We start from the raw sequence: 26,182 nt of genomic DNA, 5'->3' as shown, positions 1-26,182 counted from the left end.
TTCCAGGAACCCCAGTACCACCAAACAAACAAACAAACAAACAACAACAAAAAAAAAACAGGGTCTCACTGACTTACAAAGGGCCTCACTAAGTAGCTGAGGCTGTCCTCAAACCCAGATCCTTCTGTCTCAACCTTCCAAATGTTATTCTTTATTTTGAAACAGGGTCTCACTAAGTTGAGGAGGGCCTAAGTAGCTGAGACTGGCTTCAAACCTGAGATCCTCCTGTCTCAGCCTTCCAACTACCTGAATTTCAAGTGTGCCCCAGCACACCTGGCTTGATGGTTTTTATGTATAAAACAAATTTCATATGGTTCAACCTAATATATATGAATGTACAGAGAAGAACATGGCTCTGTGCTGGCTTTAGAGTGGGAGGTAGAGAGAATCTACCTTGCAATTCCATCTTAGAGGCTTCATTTCCCAAAACTAAGAGGGACTTGCTAAGAGCTGGTAGTGCATGCTTATAATCTTAGCATTTGGGAGGCTGAGACATGAGGATCATGGTTCAATGCCAGCCTCAGATACTTAGTGAGGCCCTTTGCAACTCAGTGAGACCCTGTTTCAAAATAAAGAATAAGAAATCGATCTAGGGGTATATCTTGGAAGTAGAATGCCCCTGGGTTCTATCCCCAGTATTGCCAAAAAAAAAAAAAAAAGCTGTATGCATTCATATTTTCCTGCACATAAGCCAGGGGCAATTTTGATCCTGGCTCTAAGACTGCCTCTTCTTCCCACTTTAATTTACCTGGTGGATGGTCTCTAATTGGTCCCCAGTGCTTTCTTCAGAGTCTTGGATGAAAGGTTTCCAGATATAGTCACTTCTTTTCTTGGGTTTTTTGCCAAAATGCACCCCCTGATAGTCTCTCGCTGTTCTTGGACACCTTGCTAGGGTTGAACAATTGTCACTTGTGTCTGGCTGAGAACTATCTGATACCTTCATGATGGGGGGAATATAACTTAGAGCTGGAGGGCCCAGGGCTGAGGGTGAGACATAGATGTCTGCAAACTCTCTTGAAGTGGCCCACAAAGACCTGCACTCCTCCTGCTCCTTCTCTATCGACTCAAGTTCATCCATTTTCTGCTGAGCATCCCTCAGCAAGTCAGTGTTCTGGTGCATTAACATCTGTGAAATCTTGAGGTTCAGCACACACTTACTGATGTACTCTTCGGTCATGGACCTGCTGCTCGCTTTGCCTTTGGCTTCGCTGGCTGGCTCAGGTAGTCCTAGTGAACTTAGCGAGCCATTTTGCCAATCCCCGAAGGAGAGCTCTGTGTCGGCTTCTGAAGAGCTCTCTTCCTCTTCACAAAAGCATGCCTCCCTCTCCATTTTATCCAACTCTTCCTCCATGGACTGCAGTTCCTCTTCCCAGTTTGCTTTTTCCTCCTCAAGAGATAAAGCGGTTCCTGGGTGCTCTTCCTCTTTGTCCTCTCCCAAGCTCAAACAGCCTGAGTAGATCTCATTGATTTCAAAGCTGCAGAGGCTGGCCTGACTTGAGTGGGGGCTCCTGGCCTCTTCTGCTACAAGCGGAACTGGAGGAGAAGGAGCATCTGGACACTGAAGCTCCTGGGCTGGCGGACTTGGATCCGGGGCCTGAGAAGCTGGTGTTACTCTCACGGGGGGAGAAACGTGATCCCTTGGGGAATGGGACTGACTGCCTGTTGAAAAGAGTAGCAACATGCATATGATTAAAGTGATTACATTCAACCTGTAATTCCAGCTACTCAGGAGGCTGAGGTAGGAGGATCATAGTTCAAGCAAGATCCTGTCTCAAAAATAAAAAATAAGGCAGGTATGGTGGCTCACACTTGTAATCCCAGTACATGGGAGGCTGAGACAGGACGATCACAGGTTCACAGCCAGTCTCAGCAACTTAGTGAGGCCCTCCACAACTTAGTGAGACCCTGTTTTAAAATAAAGAATAAAATAAGGTTGGGTATAGCTCAGAGATAGAATGCTTCTGGGTTCCATCTCTAATACCGCAAAACAAAAACAAAAACAAACAAAAAAGAATACAAAATAGGGCTTGGGTATAGCTCAGAGGTAGAATGCTCCTGGGTTCAATCCCCAGTACCACAAAAAAAAAAGAAAAAGAAAAGAAAAGAAAAGAAAAGAAAAGAAAAGGAAAGAAAAGAAAAAGTTCTGGGGCCAGGCATGGTGGCACATGCTTGTAATCCCAGCATTTGGGAGGCTGAGACACAAGGATCACAGTTCATGGACAGCCTCAGCTACTTAGCTGAGCCCCTCTGCAACTCAGTGAGACCCTGTTTCAAAATAAAGAATAAAAAATAGGAATGGGGGTGTAGCTTGGAGGTAGAATGTCTCTGGGATCCACTCCCAGTACCGCAAAATACATACATACATACATACAGCCGTGTGTGGGGGCACACGCTTGTAATCCCAGCATTCAGAAAGCTGAGATCGGAGGATGAGGGTTCAGGGACAGGCTCAGCTACTTAGTGAGGCCCTCTGCAACTTAGTGAGACCCTATTTCAAAATAAAGAATAAAAAATAGGGCAGGGAGTGTAGCTCAGAGGTCGAATGCCCCTGGGTTCCATCCTTAGACCTGCAAAAAATAAATAAAATAAAAAATAAAGAGGTCTGGGGACACTGTTAATTGATAAAGTCTCTCTGGGTTCAATCCCTAGTACTAAAAAATAATAATAGTAAAGCAATCACTATTCAGTAGCTAAGCAGTATTGGCTGCTGCTCAGGAGGCATAATTTGCTGGGCATGGTGGCACACGCTTGTAATCCCAGCATTTGGGAGGCTAAAACCAGAGGATCGCAGTTCCTAGACAGACTCAGCTACTTAGTGAGGCCATTTGCAACTCAGTGAGACTCTGTTTCAAAATAAAAGAATAAAAAATAAGGCTAGGGGTGTAGCTCAGAGGTAGAATGCCCTTGGGTTCCATTGCCGTACCAAAAAAAATTTAAGTTATTTCCCAACTCTCTTCCCAACTGTAAAAAAAAAAAATCAGTGGATGTACTCAACAAAGGGAGACAGGATATTTCTAATCTAGGAAAAAAGTTGCCATTTTGACATGGGATGAAGAAAGAAATTTTGGAGAGGGAATCAAATCCTAAGGAAAATGTTTTTTATTTGGTTTGGTACTAGGGATTGAACTCAGGGGCATTCTACCTCTGAACTATACCAGAGCCCTTTTATTTTATTTTTTTGAAACAGAGTCTTGCTAAGTTGCTAAAAGTCTTGCTAAGTTTCTAAGACTGGCCTCAAACCTATAGCCCCCCATCTCAGCCCCCAAAGCACTGAAATTACAGACATGCACCACCATGCCCAGCTATGTTTTTGTTTTTTCAGGTACTAGAAATCGAACACAGGAGCATACCACTGAGATACATCACCAGCCCGGCCCTCTCCCTTTTAATCTTTTTTGTGCTGCTGGGAATTGAACCCAAGGTATTCTAACTTCAATACATCCCCAACCTTGTTTATTTTGAAATAGGGCCTAAGTTACAGCATGCTGGCCTCCAATATGTGCCTCTCAAGTAGTGGGATTATAGAATGTCTGCTATCACACCTATCTCCAAGTCCTACTTATTTTTTACTTTGAGACAGGATCTCGTCAAGTTGCCCAGGTTGGGCTAGAATTTGCTATCCTCCTGCCTCAGTCACCTGCGTAACTAGGATTATAGGTATGCACTACTACATCTGGCTTAGGGAAGTGTTCTAAACTTTATTTATAGTGTATTCAAAATGTTTAAAGCTAAGCATGGTGGCACAAACCTGTAATTCCAGTACTTAGGAGGTGGAGACAGAGAGATCACAGGTTCAAGGCCAGCCTCAGAAACTTAGTGAGACCCTATCAGAAACCCTATTTCAAATTAAAAAACAGCCGGGCTTGGTGGCACAAACTTGTAATCCCAGCATTTGGGAGACTGAGACAGGAGGATCACAGTTCTCTGACAGCCTTAGCTACTTAGTGAGGCCCTTTTCAACTCAGTGAGACCTTGTTTCCAAATAAAGAATAAAAAATCAGGCTGGGGGGTAGCTTGGAGGTAGACCACCCTGGGTTCCACCCCCAGATATTGCAAAAATAAATAAATAAATAAATAAATAAATAAATAAATAAATAAATAAATAAATAAAATAAAAAACAAAAAGGGCTGGGGATGTGGTTCCCAGGGGTGCTCAGTGGTAGAATTCCCCTGGGTTGAATTCCCCAATACCACAAAAAAAATTTTTTGTGTGTGATTAAACCTGGGGACATTTTACCTCCATGCTACACCTCCATCCCTATTTTATTTTTATTTGAAACAAAGTCTTGATAGATTGATGAAAGTCTCACTACTTGCCCAGGCTGTGATCCTCCTGTCTCAGCCTCCCAAATACTGGGATTACAAGCATGTGCCACCATACCTGGCTCAAAAATAATTTGGGGTTCCACAAAGTTGCTGAGAGCCTCACTAAGTAGATGAGCTTGGCTTCAAACTCATGCAATCCACTTGTCTCAGCCTCTCAAGTGCTGGGATTACAAGGGTGCACCACCACACCCAGCCAGATAATATTTATTTATTTATTTATTTATTTATTTATTTATTTATTTATTGGTGGCACTGGGGTTCCTGGAAGCCCTTCTACCTCCAGGCTACACTCCCAGACCTATTTTTATACTTTTTTATTTGGAAACAGGGTCTCTTAAGCCAGCGCAGCTAGCTTCGAACCTGCGCGATCCTACTGTCTCCGCCTCCCAAGCCTAGGTGTACGCCACCACGCCCAGTGAGATAAATTCTTAAGAGTAATCATGCTGGGCATGGTGGCACACATTTATAATCTCAGGATTTGGGAGGCTGAGACCGGAGGATCGCGGTTCGAGGCCAGCATCAGCTATTTTGTGAGGCTCTTTGCAATTCAGTGAGACCCTGTTTCCAAGTAAAGAATAAAAATAGGGCTGGGGGTATAGCTCAGAAGTAGAGTGCCCCTGGGTTCCATCCCCAGTACTGCAAGAAAAAAAAAAAAGTAATCATGCTAGAAATAAAATCACTGTTACTATTTAGTTCTGTGTCTAAGCCAGGTCTTTACAAGAACCCAAACAATTTAACTTAATATATTATTTTGAGCCGGGCGTGGTGGCGCACGCTTGTAAATCCCCGTGCTTGGGAGGCAGAGACAGGAGGATCGCGCAGGTTCGAAGCCAGCTGTGTGCGCTGGCTTAGGAGACCCTGTTTCCAAATAAAAATATAAAATAGGTCTGGGAGTGTAGCCCAGAGGTAGAAGGGCTTCCAGGAACCCCAGTGCCACCAAAAAAAAAAAAAATATATATATATATATATATTTATATATGTATACTATTTTGAGCCGGGCATGATGGTGCACACTTGTAATCCCAGTACTTCGGAGGCTGAGACAGAAAGATCGCAGGTTTGCAGCCAACCTCAGCTACTTAGTGAGGTCCTCTAAACTTAGTGAGACTCTTTCAAAATAAAGAATAAAGCCAGGCATCGTGGCACACACTTGTAATCCCAGTATTTGGGAGTCTGAAACAGGAAGATAGCAGGTTCAAAGCCAGCCTCAGCTGTTTAGTGAGGCCCTTTGCAAATCAGTGAGATCCTGTTTCAAAAATAAAGAATACAAAATAGGGCTGGGGGTGTAGCTGGAAGGTATAATGACCCTGGATTCCACTTCTAGTACAGAAAAAAAGGGGGGGCTGGGAGTGTAGTTCAGAGTTAGAATGCCTCTGGGTTAAACCCCCAGTTCTGCATAAATAAATAAATAAATAAATAACAGGGCTGGGAATGAAGCCTGGAGGTAGAATGCCAACAGTTCAATTCCCAGTACCACGCATACACACACACATGTGTGTATGTGTGTGTGTTGTGTGTGTGTGTGTGTTGTGTGTGTGTGTGTGTGTGTAATTTCAAGGACCTTGACTTTTCCCTAAGGCATCTATTTTTTCCCAGCATAAATTACATGTACAGCTTGGAGGAATCTATTAGTTGCAGTTCCTGTGACTCTTAAAATACACTGTTGTCAAAATGATGCTTTGCCTATGAGTTAAAGCCATACTTGTTTCCTTTAGCTCTTTGATTTCCAAGTCTGGAGTCTCTTTTGGATGCTCTGAAGTCAGTCCTAGATAGACATCTTCGTCAGGCTGGTGTTCATATCTCTGCACCCTGGGACTCTCAGTTGGCTGAGTTCTCTGGGCTCCAATAAACTCCTGTAACACAGGAAATATCAAGGATATATTTGCAGCCATCTGAATGTCACTTTGACTTTAGAAATCCATTTGAGTATCAGATAAACTCCCTCTTATTCTTCTTGGGTACACTATAGCCCTAATTAGCTGGTTTTTGAAAATCCTAATAGCTGCCATCCCTTGTTTTTGTTTTTGTACTAGGGATTGAATCCAGAGGCATTCTACCTCCAAGCTACACCCCTACCCAATTTTATTTATTTGGAAACAGGGTTTCACTAGGTTGTGGAGAGCCTTTGTTGCCTAAGTTGCCAAGGCTGGCTTTGAACCTGAGATCCTCCTTCTACACCTCCCAAGTGAGGAGATAGAAAGGAAATAGGCAGATAGGGAAAAGCCCTCCTTAGAAAAAGTTAATTTCCTGAGTTCCCTGAGGGGCAATGAATATCTGAAATTCCAAGGGCTCAGAGATAAGAAAGACCAGAGCTTCACAAAGCCATCGGTTTACTAATCAACAAACCCAGGAGCAAGTCTGGCACTCCTGAAAGGAGACTCTTCAAAGGACTTGCAAATACCCTATGCAAATTCTGAGAGCTGCTTCCCAGAATTCCCAGAATCCCAAAGTCACCCTAACCCAAAAGAGGACTCGCAAATGTCAGTCAAAGGCCCCTAGGCAGCCAACAAATTGGGTTTTTCCCTCTCAGGACCCCCTTCCCTTTTGGGGAGCTGTTCTCTCTCTCGCAGGTCATGTTAGCCCTGAGAGAAGGCAGAGTGCAACTGAGGGCACGTGGCTTGGGCTACTCTCGAGTAGTGTCCTGAAGGCCTCTGCTGGACATCAAGGTTGACCAGAGCCCCTAGGGGTGACCTGCTCCTCTTTTCTAGCAGATCGTGTGAACTCTGGGAGAAAGTAGTTTGCAACTGACGGGCGACACTCCGGTAGTGATCTAAAGGCAGCTACTGGACATCAGAGACCCGACAGCCCGAGTGGTGTTCTACCACTTTCTTATCCCTTTTTGGCAAGTCGCATGGACTCTGGAAGAAAGCCACCTGTAATTGAAGGCATTAGGCTTGGGCTACTCCCAAGTAATGTCCTGAAGGCAGCGGCTGGAGAGACCTGACAGCCCCTTTGGGGTGTTCAGCCATCTTCCTTATTCCCTGCTGCTTCCAATAAACCTTTTACTCCCCTTCCTGAGGTCTGCAGGTGTCATTCTTCACTTACCGTAGACAAGAACCCTGTAAGGAAATGCCTTTCTTCTCAAGAAACTCCATTTCATCTATGATGAAACTCCAGGTTTCTTCTCAGGAAGTCCCCCCTTTTCATCTTGGGGGGCTCAGAAGAAACCCCCGTTTCACAAGTACTGGGATTACAAGCATGTGCCACCATGCCCTGCTAGCTGCCATCCACTGAATCATCTCTATGTGTCTACAGTGTTCCCCTACTATGTTGAACCTCCCAGTTGCCTCTACCCTCTCCTAGTAGGCTTTTCTCAGGAACATGGGGAGAGTATAGAAAAACAGTGATTTCCAAAACTTTTTACAACCTGATCCCTAGCTTCTTGGTCTCTAACTCTCTGCTCCTCTAAGATGGGTAACCAAAAATAAAACTCCCAAAAATGTCAAGACTTGCCTTTAAGTCATTCTTCAGAATATACCGGATATCTTGAAGATTCATAGTTCGTTCTTTCTGTTTGACCTGGATGCCTGACTTAACAATATCATAGTAAGGCTTTGGAAGCCTGACATCAGCTTCTAGGTAATTTCCCAGGAGTATGGCTTCCTTAATAACTGAGCCATCTAGGCCATTCCAGGGTATGTTATCTGTAAGGAAAAAAAAATCATAGGAAGGAGTCACATTAAAAAATCAGATGAAAGCTGGGCTTGGTGGCACATGCTTGTAGTCCCAGCAATTGGGAGGCTGAGACCTGAGGATCATGGTTCGTGGACAGCCTCAGCTATTTAGTGAGGCCCTCCGCAATTTAGTGAGACCCTGTTTCAAAATAAAGAGTAAAACAAGTAGGGCAGGGGGTGTAGCTCAGAGGTCAAATCCCCCTGGGTTATATCCCCAGACCTGCCCCCCCCAAAAAAAAAAATCAAATGAGAAGCCAGGTGTAGTGGCACACACTTGTAATCCCAGCATTACAGAGGCTGAGACTGGAAATTGCGGTTCCCGGGTTCCCCAGCTGGCCTCAGCTACTTAGTGAGGCCCTCTGCAATTAAGTGAAACCCTGTTTCAACATAAAGAATACAAAATAGGACAGAAGATAAAGCTCACAGGTCAAATGCCCCTGGGTTCCATCCCCAGACCCACTGAAAATGAATAAATAAATAAATAAATAAATAAATAAATAAGATGAGCCTGGTGTGGTGGCACATGCAGTACTTGGGAGGCTGAGACAGGAGGATTGTAGGTTCCAGGCTAGTCTTAGCAACTTAGTAAAACCTTGTTTCAAAATAAAAAATACAAAGGGCTAGGGGTATAACTGGGAGATAGAGGTTCAATCCCTAGTACCATAAAAAAAAAAGTGCGGAAGAAAAAAAAAGAAATGTAAGTTTTATAACTTTAGTCAAATCATCCAACCCATTTATTTATTTATTTATTTATTTATTTATTTATTTATTTATTTATTTATTTATGCAGGTTTGGGGATAGAACCCAGGGGCATTTGACCTCCAAGCTACACCCTTTGCCCTATTTTTTTTTTTTTTTTTTTTTTTGTGGGACTGGGGATGGAACCCTTCTACCTCTGGGCTACACTCCCAGACCTATTTTATATTTTATTTGGAAACAGGGTCTCTTAAGCCAGTGAGGCTGGCTTTGAACCTGTGCAATCCTCCTGTCTCTGACCCCCAAGTGGGGGGATTACAAGCGTGTACCACCACACCCGGCGCTTGCCCTATTTTTAATTCTTTATTTTGAAACAGGGTCTCACTAAGTTGTGGAGGGCCTCACTAAATAGCTGAGGCTGTCGGCAAACCACGATCCTCCAGTCTCAGCCTTCCAAATGCTGGGATTACAAGTGTGCACCATCACGCCCCGCATCCAACCCCATTTAAACATGAGTTTCTTTCAGTAGTTAAAAAAAAAACTACCTAGAAGCCCAATCACAAATGAGAAGCCACTTTACCCTTTTACCAGGGAAATGTCTGTCACACAAACAGGAAATAGTAGTGTCAGCATTATGTACACAAGGGCTCCCTGCTGGGAGATTAGGGACTAGGAAATGTTTCATATAATTAGGCTGGTTAGCCCAAACATTCATCTCATCTGGGACTGCAAACACTGTGAAAGGAAGCTGATTCAGGCTTATTCCCTTGTTAAATGTGGTTTTACTGTGTGTATGTATTTCTCTCTTGAATAAATTCAGATATGTGACTATGAGGTCCTGTAAGTTTGAAAGGGTTTCTGTTTATTTCAAGTGACACTGTTTATACATGTATTGGACCCTGGGTGTGCCTAATTTCATATTTCTGTCTCAGAAGCCAGTCTCCTTAAGAGGCCCATCACAGAGATCCCTAAGTTATTAACACAATATTCAGTTTAAAATCATTGCTTGGAGCCGGGCGTGGTGGCGCACACATGTAATCCCCGCGCTTGGGAGGCTGAGACAGGAGGATCACACGGGTTCAAAGCCAGCCTCAGCTACTTAGTGAGGCTTTCAGCAACTTAGTGAGACCCTGTTTCCAAATAAAATATTAAAAAGGTCTGGGAGTATGGGAGTATAGCCTGGAGGTAGAAAGCCTCTGGGTTCCACCCCCAGTACCACAAAAAAAAAAAAAAAAAAAAAAAAAACTTTTCTTGGGAGGCTGGGGCTGGGGCTCAGTGTTAGTGTTTGCTTAGCATTTACAAGGCCTGAGTTCAATCTCCAGGACTACAAAAAAAGAATCTTTAATCATTTAATCCAAAGAAAGATTTGGATTAAATGCATTATGACTAACAAGTAGATGAATGAGCTTTGCTGAGTCTTAAAGAACAGTTAAAAGACTGGGTGTGATGGCACATGCTTGTAATCCCTTTACTTATTGGGAAACTAAGACAGGAGGATCACAGGTTTGAGGAGCATCTCAGCAAGTAGTAAGACTCTTGTTTCCCTAGCAAGACCCTGTTTCAAAATAAAAATAAAATGGGCTGGGGATGTAGCTCAGAAGTAGAATGGCCCCGTACCACACAATCCCCAGTACCACACACAAAAAAAAGAACAGTTAAAAGAGAAATATTTCTTGGAGGGCATCATCCATAAACACTAAGAGGTGAAATATTTTTCTAAGTCCTACATTTTCATAAAACTAGGTAACTCCTGGAGAGAGAGGGGAAAAACTAAAATTAGGGACTTTGGACAATTGTTAATGTGCTCTTTGATCACCTGTTAACATCTCTTGTATGATCATAGAAAAGCTGTAGACGTCCGACTTCACTGTGGCTGCCTTCTGCAAGATCACTTCTGGTGCAGCCCAATTGTACAGCTGGGTGGGGAGGGGTACCCGAGTCAGGTCCCTGTGTACTCCACTGTCCTGGCTATGGAAGGAAACACACAAATGGTGTTATGTCTTAAAGGATCACTGTGATCACCACCCAGTGCACTGGTGAAATATTGCTGCTCCAATCCCTGCAATCCCTTATCATCCTACCCACCTGGGCCCTGCCAGCCCCCAACTCATGTTAATATTCTTGCTCACTAACATCAGAAAGGCCCTCTTTGAGTTACTCCAGCATGCCAAGCACATTAGCACTTCAAGTCTTTACACCAGTGGCTTCTTCTACCTTGCATGCTCTGCTCCCAGACAGAGCCTAGAGCGACTGGCTGCTTCTTATATCTGAGGTATTACTTTGAAAAGCACCTCTTCTTTGCCAGGCATGGTGGCGCACGCTTGTAATCCCAGCATTCGGGCGGCTGAAACCCGGAGGATCGCGGTTCGTGGACAGCCTCAGCTACTTAGTGAGGCTCTTTGCAACTCAGTGAGACCCGGTTTCAAAATAAAGAATAAAAAATAGGAAGATAACCTAAAGGAAGAGAAAGGAGGGGGAAGAGAAAAATCTCTAAAGCACACAATGTACTTAAACATATCGAAGTCAATCACTAAGCCAAGCAAGGAAAGGAGGGACGGGGAGGGAATGGGGTGGTATTTGGGTAGGGGTTAAATCAGCGATGAGTACATGTTTATACACACAAGTTTTTTACCCCAATAAGTTGTATGAATATAATGCACCAATAAAAAAAATAAATTAAAAAAATAAAATAAAATAAAATACAAAAAAATAAATAAATAAAAATAAAAATAAAAATAAAAAAAACCTTAACTGAATTCTGAGCACAGAGGTATGGTCATTGTAGATGTTAAGAAACAGAGGGGTGATTATTTCTAACTTTTCAAATATGGTCCTTATTTAGATAATGTTTAAGCACATAATGCAAAGTGCTTTTAACAATTTATAGAATGAGGACATTTAAAGACTACACTAGAATGTAATTGTTGGAGATTAGTTACAATACCACTTTAAAACAAATCATTGATTTTGGGGGGTATTTTTCTAAATATTTTACTTAAGTCATTAAGTAAATAGAAGTGATTAGATTAATATTAAATGTTGTATTTTGCTTAAATAAAAATGAGTCAGGCCCAATATTTCATATATGTTTAATTTCAGTTTTCAATGCTTTTCATTGATAATGACAAAATAAATATCTAAACAGCAATAAAAAAAAAATAGGGTAGGGGGTGTAGCTCAGAGGTCGAATACCCCTGGGTTCCATCCCCAGACTCGCCAAAAAAGAAAAAAAAAAAAAAAAAAAAAAAGCACCTCTTCTGGGAGGCCTTCCCTGATCACCTACTCTACAAAAGTCCTGCTTTATTGGCTTCAGAATACTTATCTGATCCTCCTCCCCCCCCCCCCCCCCCGTACTGGTGATGAAACCCCAGGGGCATTCTACCTCTGAGCTATACCCCCAACCCTATTTTCTTATTCTTTATTTTGTTTTGTTTTGTTGCAGGCCTGGGGATGGAACCCAGGGGCATTCTACCTCTGAGCTACATCCTCTGCCCTATTTTTTTTTTTTTAAACCGAGTCTCACTGAGTTGTGAAGGACCTCACTAAGTAGCTGAGGCTGTCCACGAACCGCAATCCTCAGGTCTCAGCCTCCTGAATACTGGGATTACAAGTGTGTGCCACCATGCCCTGCTTTATTCTTTATTTTTTTATTTTATTTTTTTTGTGGTACTGGGGTTCCTGGAAGCCCTTCTACCTCCGGGCTACACTCCCAGACACCTATTTTGTATTTTTGTTTGGAAACAGGGTCTCTTAAGCCAGCACACGCGCCTGGCTTCGAACCTGCGAGATCCTCCTGTCTCTGCCTCCCAAGTGCGGGGATTACAAGCGTGCGCCACCACGCCCGGCGTTTATTCTTTATTTTGAAACAGGGTCTCACTGAGTTGCGAAGGGCCACACTAAGTAGCTGAGACTGTCCAAGAACCACAATCCTCCCATCTCAGCCTCCCAAATGCTTGGATTACAAGTGTGTGCCACCATGCCCAGCTCTTATCTGAATTTTTATTCATCTAATTAATTATCTGGATCTCCCCCACTGGAGTCAGCTCCTTGAGAGCAGGCATCTTGTCTGTCCTTTGTGTGTGTGGGGGGGGGGGGGAGAGGGTACTGGGGATTGAACCCAGAGGTGTTCTATCTCCAAGTTATACCCTTAACTCAATTTTATTTCTTATTTGGAAACAGGGTCTCACTGAGTTATGGAGAGTCTCGCTAAATTGCTGAGACTGACTTTGAACCTGTGATTTTCCTGTCTCAGCCTTCCAAGTACGGATTACAAGTATGTACTACCATACCAGGCCCTTACCCGTCTTTTGCATCACTGTATCCCCAAGCTTACACGACAGCCTCAAGGCTTCTGGATGAATAAATCAATATAAGACTCTTTCAAACTGGGCATTGTGGTACAGGCTTGTAATCCCAGTACTTGGGAAGCTGAGACAGGAGGATCACAGGTTCTCAGCCAGCCTCAGCTACTTAGTGAGGTCCTCCCCACCTAAGTGAGACCTGTCTCAAATAAAGAATAAAAATAGGGCTGGGGTATAGCTTGGAGATAGAATCCCCCAGGTTCAACGCTTAGTATATATTAAAAAGAAAAAACTCTTTCAAGATACCCCTTCAAAGTCAGATGAACACGCTGATGCAAACCAACAAAATCTACAAATGCAATTCATGTGACAAACCATTCTCAAGTCCCAAAGAGGCCATCAACTACTCACATCAAAGTCAGTACTCTAGACCAGAGGCAGACCATTCTTTTGGATAGTGGAGACTCGGAAGTGATAGAACCCAGCCGGGCATGTTGCAAAGGGCCTCACTAAGTAGCTGAGGCTGTCTGTGAACCATGATCCTCCTGTTTCAGCCTCCCAAATGCTGGGATTACAAGTGTACACCACCATGGTTGGCTTTTTTTTTAATTCTTTACTTTGAAACAGGATCTCACTGAGTTGTATAGGGCCTCACTAAGTAGATGAGGTGCACAGCGAACCCGGATCCTCCTGTCTCAGCCTCCCAAATGCTGGGATTACAAGCATGCATCACTATGCTGGCTGCTACTTGTCCTTTAAAAAGCTATCATTTGCCGGGCGTGGTGGCACATGCTTGTAATCCCCGCGCTTGGGAGGCTTAGACAGGAGGATTGCACAGGTTCGACGCCAGCCTCAGTTACTTAGTGAGGCTTTCAGCAACTTAGTGAGACCCTGTTTCCAAATAAAATATAAAAAAGGTCTGGGAGTATAGCCCAGAGGTAGAAAACCTCTGGGTTCCACCCCCAGTACCACCAAAAATAAATAAATAAATACATAAATACATAAATAAATACATAAATACATAAATAAATACTATCATTTGCAGCCAGGGGTGGTGGCTCACGCTTATAATCCCCACGCTTGGGGGGGCTGAGACAGGAGGATCGTACAGGTTCAAAGCCAGCCTCAGCTACTTAGTGAGGCTCTCAGCAACTTAGTGAGACCCTGTTTCCAAATAAAATATAAAATAGGTCTGGGAGTATAGCCCGGAGGTAGAAAGCCCCTGTGTTCCACCCCCAGCACCACCAAAAATAAATAAGCAAATAAATAAATAAATAATAATAAATAAAAACTATCATTTGGCAGGTATGGTGGCACATGCTTAGAATCCTAGTACCTTGGAGGCTGAGGCAGGAAGATTATAGGTACAAAGATAGCCTCAGCAAATAGTGAGAGTCTCATCAATCTAGTGAGACCCTGTTTCAAAATAAAAATCAAGATCCAGGTATGGTGGTATATACTTGTAATCCCAAGTATTTGGGAGGCTGAGACAGGAGGATCACAGGTTTGAAACTAGCAACTTAGTGAGACCCTCTTTTTTTTTTTTTCAGGTCTGGGGATAGAACCCAGGGGCATTCAATCTCTGAGCTACACCCCCTGCCCTATTTTTTATTCTTTATTTTGAAACAGGGTCTCACTAAGTTTCAGGGTGCCTCACTAAGTAGCTAAGGCTGTCCGCAAACACCAATCCTCAGGTCTCAGCCTCCCAAATGCTGGAATTACTAGCATGCGCCACCACACCCAGCTGAGACCCTGTTTCTAATTAAGAAATAAAATTGGGCTGAGGGTATAACTTGGAGATAGAATGCCTCTGGGTTCAATCCCTAGTGCCAAAAGATAAAATAATAATAATAATAATAATAATAATAATAATAATAATAATAAGCCAGGAGTGGTGGTGCAAACTTGTAATCCCAGCATTCGGGAGGCTGAGACAAGAGGATCGCGGTTCCCAGACAGCCTCAGCTACTTAGTGAGGCCCTTTGCAACTCAGTGAGACACTGTTTCAAAAAAAAAAAAAAATTAAAAAATAAGCCTGGGGTTGTAGCTTGAAGGTATAAGGTCCCTCAGTTCCATCCCTAGTGCTGCAAAAAAATAAATAAAATAAAATAGGGCTGCGGGTGTAGCTCAGAGGTAGACTACCCCTGGGTTCAAATCTCAGTATCCAAAATTAAAAAAACAAATACATACATACAGCCGGGCGTGGTGGCGCACACTTGTAATCCCAGCATTCGGGAGGCGGAAACGGGAGGATCGCGGTTCACAGACAGCCTCAGCTACTTAGTGAGGCCCTCCGTAAATTAGTGAGACCCTGTTTCAAAATAAAGAATAAAAATAGGTCAGGGGGTGTGGCTCGGAGATCAAATGCCCCTGGGTTCCATCCTCAGACCCGCAAAACAAAAACAAAACAAAAATATACAAACGTATATTGGGAGTGGTAGCACATACTTGTAATCCCAGTATTTGGGAGGCTGAGACAAGAGGATTGTAAGCTCAAAGTCAGCCTCAGCAACTTAGTGAGGTTCTCAGCTACTAAGCAAGACCCTGTTTCAAAATAAAAAATAAAACAGGGCTGGAATTATAGCTTGGAGGTAGAATGTCTCTGGGTTCAATCCCCAGTACCACAAGGAAAAAAAAAATCTATATATCTATATATATAGTGTGGGGGGTACTGGGGATTGAACCCAGAAGTGTTTTACCTCTGAGCTACATCCTCAGTCCTTTTTATTTATTTATTTATTATTTATTTTTGCGGTACTGGGGATGGAACCCAGGGGCATTCTACTTCCAAGATACACCTCCAGCCCTTTTTTTTATTCTTTACTTTGAAACAGGGTCTCACTGAGTTGCAAAGAGCCTAAGTAGCTGAGGCTATCTGTGAACCATGATCCTCCTGTCTCAGCTTCCCAAATGCTGAGATTACAAGCATGTGCCACCATGCCCAGCTCTTGTTCTGTTTTAACAGGGTTTTACTAAGTTGCCAAGAGTCTGGCTAAATTTCTGAGGCTGGTCTTGAACCTTTGATCTTATCTTAGCCTCCCAAATCTGGGATTACATGTATGCACCACCACTCCCAGCATCAAAATAAAATTTAAAAGGAGCCAGGCATGGTGGTTCATGCTTGTAATCCCAGCACTGTGGGAGGCTGAGACAGGAGGATCGCACAGGTTCGAAGCCAGCCTCAGCTACTTAGGCTCTTAGCATCTTTGTAAGACCCTCTTTCCAAATAAAATATAAAATAGTTCTGGGAATGTAGCCCAGAGATAGAAAGATAGAAAGCTCTTGGGTTCCATCCCCCATATCACACACACACAAATTTTAAGGGATCTTGGGATGTAACTCAATAGTAGAGTGCTTACTTAACATGTGTGGCTCTATGTTCAATCCCTAGCACCACACACACATACCACCACCATCACCACCTTTTTTTTTTCTTAGTGGTATACTGGGGATTGAACACAGGGTCATTCTACCTCTGAGATAGGTCCCCAAAACTATTTTATTTTTCTTTGGAAACAGGTTCTCACTGGTCAGGTCAGTTAATCTTACTAAACTGCTGAGTCTGTTCAAGAACCTGTGATCCTCCTGTCTCAGACTCTCAAGTACTAGGATTATAAGCATGCACCAACATGTCACCAATATCTTTTTTTTTTTTTTTTTTTGAGGTACTGGGGATGGAACTCAGGGGCATTCTACCTCCAAGTGACACTCCCAGCTCTATTTTTTTATTCTTTATTTTGAAACAAGGTCTCACTGAGTTTTAAAGGGCCTCGCTAAGTAGCTGAGGCTGGCTTCGAACTTGCACGATCCTCCTGTCTCAGCCTTCCAAATGCTGGGATTACAAGCGTGTGCCACCACACCCGGTTCAATCAATATAATTTGTACAAAGACTGTTTTCTTTCCCTTCCCTCAATTCAGGACCTTAGTTCTCCATGGCATATACAGGTCCCTGTTCCTTTTTCCTCTTCCCCTTCTCCACCTCTGTAAAGGCTTTGTTCATTGTAAATGTGAAATAAACTGGGCAATGGAGTACACATGTAATCCCAGTACTTGGGAGGCTAAGGAGATTCACAGCAGGTTCAAGGCAGCATAAAGAAACTTTTCATAGACTTGACATATACTTGTAATTGTAATTCCAGTACTTGGGAGACAAAGACAGGAAAACCAGAGGTTCAAGGACAGCCTCAGTAAGTAGCGAGACTCTCCTCAACCTATTGAGACCCTATTTCTTTTTGTGTGTGTGTGTGTGTGTGGTACTGGGGGGTGGAACCCAGAGGCTTTCTACCTCCAGGCTATACTCCCAGACTTTTTTTCTATTTTATTTGGAAACAGGGTCTCACTAAGTTGCTGAAAGCCTCACTAAGCAGCTGAGGCTGGCTTTGAACCTGTGCGATCCTCCTGTCTCAGCCTCCCAAGCGCGGGGATTACAAGCGTGCGCCACCACGCCCGGCGAGACCCTATTTCAAATTAAAAATAAGCCTGGTGTAGTGGTATACACTTTTAATCCTAGTACTTGGGAGGCCAAGACAGAAGGATTGCAGATTTGCAGCCAACCTCAGTACTTAGTAAGGCCCCCTGCAACTTAATGAGACCCTGTTTCAAAATAAATAAAATATAGAGCTAGGAGTGTAGCTTGTAGGTAGAATACCCCTGGGTTCAATCCCTACTGCCACAAAAAAAAAAAAAAAAAAAAATGGGCTTGGGGTAGAATGCCCCTGGATCCAATTCTCAGTATTGGAAAAAAAAAAAAAAAAGAAGAAGAAGAAAGAAAGAATAGGAAAAACTGCTGTATCACTTTTAAACCAAGAGATGGAGTGCTACCCTTGGCAATGACATTCAACAAACTAATGTACCCAAGCAGAGTGTTACCAAAAATAAATGTGAAATTGAAAGCTATTTTGGATTCTTGAATAACTGACTCGTGGTATCAGCTTTCAAAGAAAGGTATACTGTTTATGGCTGTGACTACTTGCTGACTTTCATTTCTGTCTAAAGTTCCATTTTAAGGTCAGTGAGACCAAATGAGAATTGATACTTTCCTGCTGTAATCATTGTTACTTCCCACCCCCTCTCTTGACCAGCTGTTGACTCCACTCTTCCTTTCCATTTTGGCTCTGTGGCTCCACTCCTGGCCTCCTAGCTCATCTTTTTACACTCAGTCTCCAATCCACCCTGCCCTTGCAGCCCAGATACATGTTCTGCCACTTGGTTCTAGCCCCAGCTAAGGCTCTAACCAACTGGGTAATTTCTCACCATCTTTTCACCCTGTCTGGGCCTCATGTAAAAAAGGACATTATAGGGAGAGGGGGTGAAGCTCAGTGGTAGAAAGCTTTCCTAGCATGCCTGACATCCTAGGGCCTATATCCAGCTTGAGGAGAGGGGAAGAGAATAGTGTTGGGTCAGGCCACATTCAAAGATCCATTTTACTCTAGAGCTCACATTTTCATTTTATTTTATTTTGGTGGTACTGGGGTTGGAAACCAGAGGCTTTCTACCTCCAGGCTATACTCCCAGACCTATTTGTTACATTTTATTTGGAAACAGGGTCTCACTAAGTTGCTGAGAGCCTCACTAAATAGCTGAGGCTGGCTTTGAACCTGTGTGATCCTCCTATTTCAGCCTCCCAAGCACATGCTACCGTGCCCAGCAGGGTTCACTTTTTTTTTTTTTTCAGTACTAGGGATGGAACCCAGAAGCATTCTACTTCCAAGGTACAACTCCAGCCCTATTTTTAATTCTTTATTTTGAAACAGGGTCTCACTGGGTTGCGAAGGGCCTCACTAAATAGCTGAGGCTGTCAACGAACCAGTATCGTCCTGTCTCAGCCTCCCAAAGCCACCACACCTTGCGCACATTTCTAAAGAGCTAAAGAATAGAGCCGGGTGTGGAGGCGCACGCTTGTAATCCCAGCATTTGGGAGGCTGAGACCTGGAGGATCGCAGTCGCGGACAGCCTCAGCTACTTAGTGAGGCCCTCTGCAACTCAGTGAGACCCGGTTTCAAAATAAAGAATAAAAAATAGGGCAGGGTGTGTAGCTCGTAGGTCAAATGCCGCTGAGTTCCATCCCCAGGCCCGCAAAATAATAATAATAATAATAATAATAATAATGATGATGATGATGATAAAAAATAAAGCGCTAAAGAACAAAAAACTGTCATGCTTCCATTTCAACAACAGAGGGCGCTCCACCACTGACCAATAGAGCGTGGATTCTATCAATTTTCCTGAAGTCTCCTGTGATGTTATTAGTGACAAAAAACCCAAACCCTTTAGTTTCCTCGTTTCTGAAATACTTCCAGGGTGGTCAAGCCTTCCCTGGATTATTTTCCTGAATCTAGACTTATCTAATCATTTAAACACTGACTGAACACATCCTATGTGCCAGGTCCTGAGCTGGACTGCCAACATGGAGTGAAGAACAGGTCATGTCCTTGCCATGGTAGCTGGCTACCTGGTGAAAGAGCCATGCTTGTACAAAAGGGGAAGTAGTATATTTTGGCCTTGAGTGCAAGGAAAGGAATATGCAAAGTGCCTCTGGGCAGGAGGCCATAAGCTGCATCTGAAGTGACCTGACACCAAGGGCAGGGATGTGGAGAGCTGTGGCCACAGCTCCAGCTGAGAGGCCACAGAGCAGCCTTTGGGCACTGTCTCCTTTCCCCCAGCCTGCTGCCAGAGTTGTGGCCTCAGATTTGGAAGCCCTTGCAGATAATCAAACGCTGCCTTCCTGTATCTCGGAACCCTCGTACCTGGAATCCAGATGGGACCATCTCCAAAACTCCAAGAGCTGTTTATCAAAGAGGGAAAGTATGTGTGTGTGTGAGGGGTGTGTGTGAAGGATGAAAAAGATGTTAGTGGCCTGAGGTGAAGGACCCAGGGGTAGTGTAGTTTATTTTTAAACTGAGTGGTTGTTCTAAGCCACTGCATACTTTGGAGTGAATAGTTAGTGCCTTTAATACACTTTGGCTAAGGTGGGTTTATTTATTTATTTATTTATTTATTTATTTATTTATTTATTTATTTATTTTGCTGTACCTGGATGAACCCAAGGGTGTTCTACCTCTGAGCATCACCCCCAGCCCTATTTTTTATTCTTTATTTTGAAGCAAAGTCTCACTGAGTTGCAAAGAGCCTCACTAAGTAGCTGACGCTGTTAAAGAACTGCAATCCTCCTGTCTCAGCCTCCCAAATCCTGGGATTAACAAACCTGTGGTACTACACCCAGCTTTAAGGTGGGTTCTTAATGTTACATGTTAACAGTGAAGAAACTGTACCCACATTAGATTCTGTCTCTACAGCAAAGTCCCTAGGGAGACGATCCCCGGGAGAAAGCCATTCTGGAGGTTGTTCCCACCTTTCCATCATGTATTCCAGGTTTGTCAGCCTTGCTTCCCCCGTGGAGACAATGTGGACAGCATAGGAGCTGAGGGAGCGGTGGACAAACCCTCGGGAATGCACATATCTCAGCGCATCGGCGATCTGAAGCAGCAAGTGCACAATCACCTCCATGTGCAGCACTGGGAACTGGGATCGCTGCAAGCAGAAAGTGCCAGGAATAAAAGAGAAAGGCCCACAGATACTCTAGCATCCTCTGTCATCCTCAAAGTCATTTCATTTGACTCTCACAGCTACCTGGCATCCCAACTCACAAGATTAAGTGACTGGCCTAAAGTCCCACAGATCTAGGCCCCAAAGCTTGGCTTTTCCTTCAGCGGAGGGCCTTTGTACCAAGAAAAATGAAAAGAAAATCCTCCAAGCCTAGTATGGGGAGCCATGGTCAACCAAGGGGAAACTGTGAGGGGCAGGTTTACTACCAGTGAACCTTCCCTGACCCCCTCCTATCAAACCCATGCGGTTGAGATAACCTGGAATAAATTCATTCATATCAGTGTACTCAGTTGTGTCTCTCCTCCAAAGAAATTGTATTTATTTATTTTTGCAGCGCTGGGGATGGAACCCAGGGGCATTGTACCTTAGAGCTACACCCCTAGCCCTATTTTTTTTAAGCCAGGCATGGTGCCACAAGCTTGTAATCCCAGCATTCGAGATGTAGTTCAAGAACAGCCTCAGCTACTTAGCGAGGCCCTTCCCAACTCAGTGAGACCCTGTTTCAAAAAAATAAAAAGACAGCTGGGCGTGGTGGCATACACTTGTAATCCCAGCCCTTGGGAGGCTGAGACAGAAGTTTCGCACATGTTTGATCCAGCCTCAACTATTTAGTGAGGCTCTCAGCAACTTAGTGAGACCCTGTTTCCAAATAAAGTATAAAATAGGTCTGGGAGTATAGACTGGAGGTAGAAAAGCCCCTGGGTTTCACCCCTCAGTACCACAAAAAATAAACAAACAAATAAATAAATAAATATAAAAATTAAAAGACTAAAAAAAAAAAGAAAGAAGTAGTATTTTCAGGCAAAGTTCCCAGGAAAAGAAAAGGAAAAACAGAAGGACCAGGAGGTCCTTGGGCAGGGTTAATGACAAGCCACCTAGAGCGTCTCTCTTTATTCCACCCAGGGTCTTTAGAACAAAGTCCGAGAAAAAGAAAAACCCTCCAGGAGTTCTCTGAGGCTACATCCCAGCCCAGAGTGCCTCACCAGGGGATCTGTTGACTGTGGAGGGTGATCCTCCACTCTAAGGAAATTTGAGAGGCAAGAAGAGGGTCACAATGGTCTCTATGTAAACCAGGATAGAGAATAAGTGAAAATCTAGGAAAATAAAGCCAGGGGCCATTTAGTTAGAAATGCGTTCAATTTGAGACTGTCATGCTCTGTGACTGACAGAGAAGCAGAACTGATAATGATAATATCATATTAACAACCATACGCTTATCAGCCTTAAAGGGTACAATACACAGTCCCACAAAGTAAAAGGATTGAGATATATCTCCCATGCATGCATCAATGGGCACTCTGCAGATAGAGCAGAAGAGGCAGAAAAACTGGGGAGGGCAGCTAGGGGGAAATTATGGAACAGCCAGTTACTCGTTCATGGAGGACACTGAACAGCGTGCCAACTGTGATGCGCTCGTACACCAGCCGGGTCTTCTCCAGGTCCTGGGACAAGCACACAGCCATCAGCTGCAGCAGGTGGGGGTGCCGCAGCTTGCTGCAATAGAAAGGAAGCTTCAGAAGGGGTGTGGAGTAGGACATTATGAAACATGGATGCTGTCCTTTCTTCTATGCCCTTAGAATACATTCTAAACAAATACCATTTATATAATTTTTCTATGAAAATAGGATAGGTTGAGGGTCAGGGGTCTCTGTGGTGGAAGCTGTGGCCACTCACTGATCAGATCCTGGGGGCTTAGAGTCATCACTGAAAACGATGGCAATATTGTTAAAAGCTACTGAGAAAGACACTGGGTGTTGTTTACAGCATCTCAGAGCCTACCCACCCGCAAGAAATGCTCATTTTAAGAAATGAGTAAGCAAGCAGGGCACAGTGGCACATACTTGCCATCCCAGTACTTGGGAGGCTGAGACAGGAGGATCACAGGTTCAAAGAACAACCTCAGCAACTTAGCAGGACTCTCAGCAACCTAGCAAGACCCTATTTCAAAACAAAAAATAAAGCCGGGTGTGGTGGCGCACACCTGTAAACCCAGCATTCTGGAGGTTGAGATGGAAGGATCTCAGTTCGAGGCTAGTCTCAGCTACTTAGTGAGGCCCTTTGCAACTTAGTGAGACCCTGTTTCAAAATAAAGAATAAAAAATAGGAGCTGGGTGTGGTGGCACACACTTGTAATCCCTGCGCTTGGGAGGCTGAAACAGGAGGATCACACAGGTTCAAATCCAGCCTCAGCTACTTAGTGAGGCTCTCAGCAACTTAGTAAGACCCTGTTTCCAAATAAAATATAAAATAGGTCTAGGAGTATAGCTCGGAGGTAGAAAGCCTCTGGGTTCCAACCCCAGTACCACCAAAAAAAAAAAAAAAAAAAAAAAAAAAAGAATAAAAAATAGTGCTGGGGGTGTAGCTTGTAGGTTGAATGCCCCTGGATTCCATCCCCAGGCCCGCAATAAAATAAAATAAAATAAATAAAATAAAAATTTAAAAGGGCTGGGGGTGTAGCTCAGAAGTAGAATGCCTCTGGATTCAATCCCTAGTACCAATAAATAAATAAATAAATTAGGTAACCAATGTCAAGAAAATGTCAGAAAGTGTCCCAAACTCACATACCTGCCTTAGTTGCACATCAAAGCCCTCATTATGCCTATATATCCTTTAAACCCACTGGGGTCCTTTAGACTGACCTCTCTTCAAGGAAGAATTCATCCTCTCTGGAGAAACCTGCAACAGCTGAGTGGACTATTTAGGAGAGCTCAATAACATTGGGTCCATTCCAGGGTACTTGGAAGTCTGAGATCAGAGGATTGCAGTTTTGTTTTGTTTTGTTTTTGCGGGTCTGGAGATGGAACCCAGGGGCATTTGACCTCCGAGCTACACCCCCCGCCCTATTTTTTATTCTTTATTTTGAAACCTGGTCTCACTGAGTTGCAGAGAACCTCACTAAGTACCTGAGGCTGTCCGTGAACCTCAATCCTTCGGTATCAGCCTCCGGAATGCTGGGATTACAAGAGTGCACCACCACGCCCGGCTAGAGGATCGCAGGTTTAAATCTAGCACCAGAAACTTAGCAAGACCCTATTTATAAATAAAAATAGTAATTTTTTTCAGCCGGGCGTGGTGGCGCACGCTTGTAATCCCCACGCTTGGGAGGCTGAGACAGGAGGATCGCGCAGGTTCGAAGCCAGCCTCAGCTACTGAGTGAGGCTCTCAGCAACTTAGTGAGACCCTGTTTCAAAATAAAATATAAAATATGTTTGGGAGTATAGCCCGGAGGTAGAAAGCCTCTGGGTTCCACCCCCAGTACCACCAAAAAAAAAAAAAAAAAAAAAAAAAAACCAGTAATTTTTTCTTTAAAAAAAGGGGGGCTGGAAAGCCGGGCATAGTGGCACATGCTTGTAATCCCAGTACTTGGAAGGCTTAGACAGGAGTATCGTGCAGGTTCGAAGCCAGCCTCAGCTACTCAGTGAGGCTCTCAGCAACTTAGTGAGACCCTGCTTCAAAATAAGTCTGGGAGTGTAGGCTGGAGGTAGAAAGCTCCAAGGTTTCTTAAAAAAGGAGAGCTAGGGTGTAGCTTGGAAGAAGAATGTTCCTGGGGTTCAATTTTCTCTTCTTTTCTTTTTTTTTTTTTGTGGGTCTGGGGATGGAACCCAGGGGCATTCGATCTCAGAGCTACACCCCTTGCTCTATTTTTTATTCTTTATTTTGAAACAGGATCTCACAAGTTTACGGAGGGCCTCAATAAATAGCTGAGGCTGCCCCCAAGCCACGATTCTCTGGTCTCAGCCTCCCAAATGTTGGGATTACAAGCCTGAGCCACCACGCCTGGCCTCTGGGGTTCAATTTTCAACAGAGGGGTGGGAGAAGCACGTGTGCCTGGTCCCTCAGGATCTGAAGGAACAAACCACAGGAAACCTAAGAAAGCCAGGGGCATGTCTTCAATGGCAGAGATGTGGTTCTCAGACATTTGGACCTCATGTACAGTCATGCTCTATGAAAATAGAACAATCATAGGTTCTCCTGATGAGCTCAGGGTCCCACATGGAGCAGGCCTCCAGGGCTCTAGCAGGGAAACCAGAGGGTCCTGGAGGCTGAACCACCAAGAAACATGGGTTATGGAACAATTACAGAACTGAACCCCTCACCATCACAATCCCTACTCCAAAGATGATTCATTAGTTCCTCTTTTTCTTTCTTGGCAATCTTTGAAAGTCAAGTCAACCAATTCCAGTAGTCAGAAAATGCTGAAACAGAGTAGGGCTGTGCTCTACACCCAAGGACAGCCCCATACAGCCAGGAACCTGGGTCTCTACAGAAGACCTCGACCTGTAGTGGCCTGGCCCTCAGCCCTCCCCTTACCTGCTGTGCTCCTGCTCAGCAATCAGCAAGTCAGCCAGCCGCAGCCTGCTGCAGTGAGGGTGTGTGGGCAGGTTCAGCTCCTTCACTGTCACTCTGCTCCCGTTCCACACCAAGCTACAAGGTCGGGAGAGAGTGAGAGCAGAGAGGCTGAGCAGCCACAGCTTCGGTGAGCCAGCATGCCCAGAGGAGTGGGGTTTGCATAAAAGGTATGACATCCCTTGGGATGGTGGGTCCTCCCTCCCACCACTGCCGGTCCTAAAGCACCCTGGACAATTAGGTAAAGTGGCAGGAAGCCATGGAAGAATTCAAGGAAGGGAGTGACATGATCAGGGTTGCATTTTAGAAAGACAGAGGTACCAGCAGCATAGGGAATGAGTGCTGCAGCAAATGGGAGGCCAATTAGGAAGCCAGCCTAAGTAAAGAGGGGTGATGACCTGGGCAGAAGCAGCAGTAATGAAACAAGAGATGACCTGACAACAAATCCACAGCCTAGACAGAGAAACAAGGGGTCAGAGGGCCTTGTAAATCTGGCAGAGGCCTTTTTAGAAGAGTGTTTATGAGCTGGGCATGGCAGCAAACATTTGTAATCCCAGTACTTGGGAGGCTGAGACAGGAGTATCTGGGTTTGAGGCCAGCCTCAGCTACTTAGTGAGGCCCTCCACAACTTACAAGAGCCTGTTTCAAATGAAGAATAAACAATAGGGCTCAGGGTGTAGCTCTAAGGTAGAATGCCCCTGAGTATAAGAAAGAAGAAAGGAAGCCAGGCGTGGTGACACACGCTTATAATCCCCGCGCTTGGGAGGCTGAGACAGGAGGATCGCGCAGGTTCAAAGCCAGCCTCAGCTACTTAGTGAGGCTCTCAGCAACTTAGTGAGACCCTGTTTTCAAATAAAATATAAAATAGGTCTGGGAGTATAGCCCGGAGGTAGAAAGCCTCTGGGTTCCAACCCCAGTACCACCAAAAAAAAAAAAAAAAAAGAAGAAGAAGAAAGGAAGGCAAAGAGGCAGGCAAGCAGAGAGGTTAAAATGTGCTCTTTTAAGTGGGATCGGTACTTGCAACGCGGCATGCACAGAGAAATATCGCAGAAAATAAAAACCAGATGCTTCCCCTAATCAGCAATAACTAAGAGGAAAGGGGCAACAGGAAGAGGTAGAGTTATAGAAAGGGTCCTATAGTGAAGCAATTAAGGTGACCAATCAAAGAATATAAAATAGGGGAGGATGGAGCCTCTTTAAAATGCAGGAGGTACATAAACACATGTATCAAA

At 44.1% G+C, this 26,182-nt stretch overlaps 1 protein-coding gene across 1 annotated transcript in view; it reads right to left on the bottom strand.

The window, feature by feature from the left end:
- The window catches only part of TEX14 (testis expressed 14, intercellular bridge forming factor), a gene marked incomplete at both ends in the record, with an annotated part of 133,108 nt that overhangs the window by 73,862 nt on the left and 33,064 nt on the right, over nt 1–26,182 (bottom strand). Inside the window, 7 exons of the mRNA XM_080714030.1 lie at nt 749–1,659; nt 6,029–6,179; nt 7,780–7,970; nt 10,514–10,665; nt 20,350–20,528; nt 21,974–22,097; nt 24,915–25,028. Coding sequence (XP_080570156.1) covers nt 749–1,659; nt 6,029–6,179; nt 7,780–7,970; nt 10,514–10,665; nt 20,350–20,528; nt 21,974–22,097; nt 24,915–25,028 — 1,822 coding nt within the window. The remainder of the gene's footprint in view (nt 1–748; nt 1,660–6,028; nt 6,180–7,779; nt 7,971–10,513; nt 10,666–20,349; nt 20,529–21,973; nt 22,098–24,914; nt 25,029–26,182) is intronic.

This window comes from Muscardinus avellanarius (assembly GCF_963383645.1).
Source record: "Muscardinus avellanarius genome assembly, chromosome: 16".
NCBI classification, from domain to species: Eukaryota; Metazoa; Chordata; class Mammalia; order Rodentia; family Gliridae; genus Muscardinus; species Muscardinus avellanarius.
Note: the sequence above shows the minus strand (reverse complement) of the source record. Positions and strands in the feature narration are given on the sequence as shown.